The sequence below is a fragment of the Chrysemys picta genome, chromosome 4, assembly GCF_011386835.1.
Source record: "Chrysemys picta bellii isolate R12L10 chromosome 4, ASM1138683v2, whole genome shotgun sequence".
Taxonomy (NCBI): Eukaryota; Metazoa; Chordata; order Testudines; family Emydidae; genus Chrysemys; species Chrysemys picta.
The window spans coordinates 2,804,927-2,810,977 of NC_088794.1; the positions used below are offsets into that span (position 1 = coordinate 2,804,927).

At 66.3% G+C, this 6,051-nt stretch overlaps 1 protein-coding gene across 1 annotated transcript in view; it reads right to left on the reverse strand.

Moving 5' to 3' along the window:
- LOC135982786 (integrin alpha-L-like) overlaps positions 1–5,821 on the reverse strand; it is a 7,989-nt gene extending 2,168 nt beyond the window's left edge. The window contains exons 1-8 of the mRNA XM_065590971.1: positions 5,164–5,821; positions 3,201–3,318; positions 2,505–2,599; positions 2,319–2,383; positions 1,833–1,947; positions 622–749; positions 126–277; positions 6–45 (exon numbers count right to left, since the gene is read on the reverse strand). Coding sequence (XP_065447043.1) covers positions 6–45; positions 126–277; positions 622–749; positions 1,833–1,947; positions 2,319–2,383; positions 2,505–2,599; positions 3,201–3,318; positions 5,164–5,311 — 861 coding nt within the window. The 5' untranslated portion in view covers positions 5,312–5,821. The remainder of the gene's footprint in view (positions 1–5; positions 46–125; positions 278–621; positions 750–1,832; positions 1,948–2,318; positions 2,384–2,504; positions 2,600–3,200; positions 3,319–5,163) is intronic.
- Between the last annotated feature and the right edge of the window lie 230 nt (positions 5,822–6,051).

A 6,051-nucleotide genomic window follows, 5' to 3' on the forward strand; every position in this document is an offset into this window, starting at 1 on the left:
TTGGCGTGGGACCGGGCGCCGTGCTCAGGGGTGAAGGTTTGTTTTCTGCGGGGAGAGCGGCCAGGGTCAGTGCAGGGAGTCCAGGGGGGCCAGCTGCGTCCCTCCTGCCTCCGTGGGGTACTCACACCGTGAAGAGGATGGCTGAGGGCGTGTGAGTGTTCCCCTTCAGATGGGGGAAGGCCATCAGGTCCTGCTCCACGGCCTCCAGGCCCTTCGCGACGTAGTCGGCAAATGTGAAAACGTGGTTGATGTAGGAGGAGAATTGGACCACGGCAATCTGGAGGGGGAAAGGGGACAGCAAGGGGGGAAGGGGAGGGGGCACGAAGCCCCCGGGGCAGAGGGAGAATGAAAGGAGTCGGGGGGGAGATTGTTTAAAAGAGCAGATTGTCACCGGCTGCCCTGCCCCCAACACGTGCACAGATGGACGGACACAGCACAGGGTTCGGCCCCTCAGGTGCAGGGACGGACGGACACACCACGCAGGGACAGCCGGACGGACACACCATGCGGGCATGGACAGACGGACGGACACAGCGCAGGATTAGGCCCCTTGGGTGCAGGGACAGACGGACGGACACACCACGCAGGGACAGACGGATGGACGGACGGACGGACCCCCACCTGGACGCGGGGCCCTGCCAGGGCGCGCAGCAGCTTCCCGATAAATTGCTTCATGAGCGTGAAGTCGTTGGGCTGGATGCTCAGCGAGTCGTCGTATAAAATAGCCACGTCCACCCCCGAAATGCACTCTGGGGGTGGGGAGAGATCAGCCCCCGTGGCCAGCATCACCCCTCCACAGATCCCCCCCCGCCCAGCATCACCCCCCCAACACAGACCCACTGCCACCCCCGCCCAGCATCACCCCCACAGATCCCCCCTGCCCAGCACCACCACCCCCTTCATAACTATAAAGGGAAGGGTAACAACCCTCCTGTGTACAATACTATAAAATCCCTCCTGGCCAGGGCACCAAAATCCTCTTACCTGTAAAGGGTTAAGAAGCTCAGGTAACCTGGCTGACATCTGACCCAAAGGACCAATAAGGGGACAAGATATTTTCAAATTGGGGGGGGGCTTTGTCTGTCTGTTCCCTGCGGCTTTGGCTGGAGACAGATCAGAGAAGCAAACGATCCAACTCCCATAGCGTTAGTGAGTATAGCAAGGGAATGCGTTAGATTATCTTTTATTTTGGCTTGTGATTTTCTCCGTGCTGAGAGGGAGGTGCGTTCTTGGTTTTCTTTTTGTAACTTTAAAGTTTTGCCCAGAGGGAAACCCTCTGTGTTTGACTCTGATTGCCTGGGAGATTATCTTCCCTCCTAATCGTACAGAGGTGCTTCTCCCACCACTTTTCTTTCATTAAAATTCTTCTTTTAAAAACCTGATTGATTTGTCATTGTTTTAAGATCCAAGGGTTTGGGTCTGTGCTCACCTGTACCAATTGGTGAGGGGATTATTCTCAAGCCTGCCCAGGAAAAGGGGTGTAGGGACTTGGGGGGATATTTGGGGGGGGGGTTAGGGCTCCAAGTGGCCCTCCCTAAATGTTTGTTTAAATCACTTGGTGGTGGCAGCGTTACCTAATCCAAGGTACAAGGAAGGATTTGTGCCTTGGGGGAGTTTTTAACCTAAACTGGTAGAAATAAGCTTAGGGAGTCTTTCATGTGGGTCCCCACATCTGTACCCCAGAGTTCAGAGTGAGGAGGGAACCCTGACACCCCCACAGACCTGCCCCCCCGGCCAGCATCACCCCCACACACAGATCCGCCACCCCCCGGCCAGCATCACCCCCCACAGTTCATCAGCCCCCCCAGCTGTGCCCCCAGCCCTGCCCCCACCTTGGCCGGCCGGGCGCAGGACCCTGGGGGGGCTCTCCCAGCCCCCCCACACATAGCACAGCCCCTGCAGATACACGTTCTCCTCACAGCGCTGCTGGAGCCGGGGACCACAGGCCTGGGGGGAGGGAAAAGGGGTCACTGGGGGGACTCCCCCACTCCTGCAACCCTCCCACTGTGCCCCCACAGCACCCCATCTCCTGAACCCACCTGCACCCCCTCCCCCACCTCCCTTGGCCCCTCCCCCCACAACTCCCTCCCCCTGCGCCCCCACAGCACCCTGTCTCCTGATCCCACCTGCACTCCCCCATCTCCCTTGGCCCCTCCCCCCCACAGCCCCACCCCAATCTCTCTTTGCCCCTCCCCCATCCCCTGTGCCCCCCATGGCAGATGCACTCCCACACTTGCCTACCTCTTCTCTTCCACCCCACAGTCCCTCCCCGTCCCCGGGACCGCCCTGCCCTATATTGGTGTTCGGGGGTGACTCACGATGACTCGGGACCCGGAGATCTCATCGGAGGCGAGCGCCAGCCCCAGGGAGACCAGGGGGGTGTCTGGGGGTGGGACAGAGAGAGCGTGAGAGAGAGATACCCCACCCACATAGCCTCCTGCCCGTCCCCCACCCTTCACGAGATATATGGGGGGCAGAGACTCCACCATGCGCCCGTCACTTACCGGGCAGGGGGATGGGCTGACAGGTCTCCGCATGATAGGAGCAGCGATACAGGGCCCCCGTCCCGTTCCCCGCCAGGGGGGCACTGACCACCAGCCTGGGGAGAGATGGGTACAGACAGGATGGGGGAGATACTCTGATCCCACTTCCCTCCCGGAGCCAGGGAGAGAACCCAGGAGTCCTGCCTCCCAGCCCCTCCTGCTCTAACCCACCAGATCCCCCCCTCCCCATCCAAGCTGGGGAGAGAACCCAGGAGTCCTGGCTCCCAGTCCCCCCTGTTCTAACCCACTAGACCCCACTCCCCCCCCCCCCGGGGCCTGGGAGAGAACCCAGGAGTCTTGACTCCCCACCCCCCTGCTCTAACCCACCAGCCCCGACTGCCCTCCCAGAGCTGGGAGAGAACCCAGGAGTCCTGACTCCCCACCTCCCTGCTCTAACCCACCAGCCCCCACTCCCCTCCCAGAGCTAGGGAGAGAACCCAGGAGTCCTGACTCCCCACCTCCCTGCTCTAACCCACCAGCCCCCACTCCCCTCCCAGAGCCAGGAGAGAACCCAGGCATCCGGGTTCCCAGGCCCCCCTGCTCTAACAACTAGACCCCACTCCCCTCTCAGAGCCAGGGAGAGAACCCAGGAGTCCTGGCTCCCAGCCCCCGCTGCTCTAACCCACCAGACCCCATGCCCATCCCCGGGGGTCTCACCAGGAGCTGTCGTTCGAGCGCATCTGGACTACCCGGTACCCGAACTGCACGTCGGCGTCACCCTCGAAGACAGTGGCGTTGTGGGTCTCGATGCTGAAGGCCTGGGAGGGGGCCAGCCCTGGGGGTTGGGAGTGCAGAGTGGCAGGGCACTGCTGGGGGAAGCTCGCAGAGCTGGGGCACTGCGGGCGGTGGGGTGGGGGACCAGACAGACAGACAGGCAGCTGTCGGGGGTGTGGACAGGGATGGACGGGAGAGGTGTGTGGGGAGGTGGGTGGGGGAGGTCGCTGGCTCCCTTCCCCAGAGCTCACAGCCCCTGCACTCCGACTGACCCCCCTGGGGAGAAGAGGAATAAGGGGGAGCACAGCACCCCTCGTGGGGGGGGGGAGGGGAAACGGGAGCATGTGGAGTCCGGGGGGGAGGGGCATTTACACAGAAAGCCCCGAAAAGCACCAGGGCAAAAAAGTCCCCAAGGTTCACAACGAGAAACGGGAACAAAAACAGGAAACAGGGACCAGGGGTGAGAGCAACCGCTCAGGCCCGGTGCCCCTCACTCCTGACCCGCAGCCTCCTGCCAGCCCAGCCCTGCCCCCCCAGCTCTGCTGGTGCCCCTCACTCCCGACCCGCAGCCTCCTGCCAGCCCTGCCCTGCCCCCCCCCCAGCTCTGCCGGTGCCCCTCACTCCCGACCCACAGCCCCCTGCCAGCCCAGCCCTGCCCCCTCTCGCCCAGCTCTGCCGGTGCCCCTCACTCACAACCCGCAGCCCCTGCCAGCCCTGCCCTGCCCCCCCAGCTCTGCCGGTGCCCCTCACTCCCGACCCGCAGCCCACTGCTAGCCCAGCCCTGTCCCCCCGCAGCTCTGCCGGTGCCCCTCACTCCTGACCCGCAGCCCCCTGCTAACCCAGCCCTGCCCCCCCCAGCTCTGCCGGTGCCCCTCACTCCCGACCCGCAGCCCCCTGCCAGCCCAGCCCTGCCCCCCCCAGCTCTGCCGGTGCCCCTCACTCCTGACCTGCAGCCCCTGCCAGCCCAGCCCTGGGCCCCCCAGCTCTGCCGGTGCCCCTCACTCCCGACCCGCAGCCCCTGCCAGCCCAGCCCTGGCCCCCCCAGCTCTGCCGGTGCCCCTCACTCCCGACCTGCAGCCCCCTGCCAGCCCTGCCCTGCCCCCCCAGCTCTGCCGGTGCCCTTCACTCCTGACCCCCAGCCCCTGCCAGCCCAACCCTGCCCCCCCATAGCTCTGCCGGTGCCCCTCACTCCCGACCCGCAGCCCCTGCCAGCTCAGCCCTGCCCCCCCCCCAGCTCTGCCGGTGCCCCTCACTCCCGACCCGCAGCCCCTGCTAGCCCAGCCCTGCCCCCCCAGCTCTGCTGGTGCCCCTCACTCCCGACCCGCAGCCCCTGCCAGCCCAGCCCTGGGCCCCCCCTAGCTCTGCCGGTGCCCCTCACTCCCGACCCGCAGCCCCTGCCAGCCCAGCCCTGCCCCCCCAGCTCTGCTGGTGCCCCTCACTCCCGACCCGCAGCCCCTGCCAGCCCAGCCCTGGGCCCCCCCTAGCTCTGCCGGTGCCCCTCACTCCCGACCCGCAGCCCCTGCTAGCCCAGCCCTGCCCCCCAGCTCTGCCGGTGCCCCTCGCTCCCAACCCGCAGCCCCCTGCCAGACCAGTCCTGCCCCCCCCCAGCTCTGCCGGTGCCCCTCACTCCCGACCCGCAGCCCCTGCCAGCCCCCTCGTCCCCCCCCAGCTCTGCCGGTGCCCCTCACTCCCGACCCGCAGCCCCTGCCAGCCCAGCCCTGCCCCCCAGCTCTGCCGGTGCCCCTCACTCCCGACCCGCAGCCCCTGCCAGCCCAGCCCTGCCCCCCCAGCTCTGCCGGTGCCCCTCACTCCCGACCCGCAGCCCCTGCCAGCCCAGCCCTGCCCCCCAGCTCTGCCGGTGCCCCTCACTCCCGACCCGCAGCCCCTGCCAGCGCACCCCGAGTACCTCGCAGGAGGTTTAACGTGAGCAGAGCTACAAGCAGCGGTCGCAGTTCAGGGTCCGGCGCCATCACTTCTCTGGGTGCCGCGTGTGGGTGGGTCACGTATTTTTCACTCATTTCCTTCCCCTCCTTCACCGCCCCCTTCACCGCCATGGGGCCATGGCTCACTGGGGCAGCCCCAGGGACGTCCCGAGCGTCCTGTGTGGACTGGGCCTCTAGGGGGCGCTGCAGGGGTTGCCGTGGGGCAGGGAGCTCATCATGGGGCACTGGGGAGTGTCCTGCCGCAGGGAGCGGGCTCTCAGCAGGGGACGCTGTGGGGCAGGGGTGCCATGGGGCAGGGCAGGGGGCTCAGCAGGGGGCGCTGTGGGGCAGGGGTGCCATGGGGCAGGGCAGGGGGCTCAGCAGGGGGCGCTGTGGGGCAGGGGTGCCATGGGGCAGGGCAGGGGGGCTCAGCAGGGGGCGCTGTGGGGCAGGGGTGCCATGGGGCAGGGCAGGGGGCTCAGCAGGGGGCGCTGTGGGGCAGGGGTGCCATGGGGCAGGGCAGGGGGCTCAGCAGGGGGCGCTGTGGGGCAGGGGTGCCATGGGGCAGGGCAGGGGGCTCAGCAGGGGGCGCTGTGGGGCGGAGGAGGCCAGGGTGTCACTCTGGGGCTGGCATGTGGATTGTTTTTCTCCTGGCTGCAGGCCGGATGTGGTCTGGTCTCAGCTCACAGCCCTTGGCTGTTTGTCTGGAGTCACTTCCCCCCAGTCCCACCCGGGCGCCACCGTTAACCCTTCATGCCCCTGTGACGAGCTGGGACTGTTCTTACTGTGGTCTGTGAACACTGAGTGGGGAGTGTGGCTAGGATGGTCTGCATGGTGGGATGGGAGACTGGCCTTGAGGGAAGATACCTGAG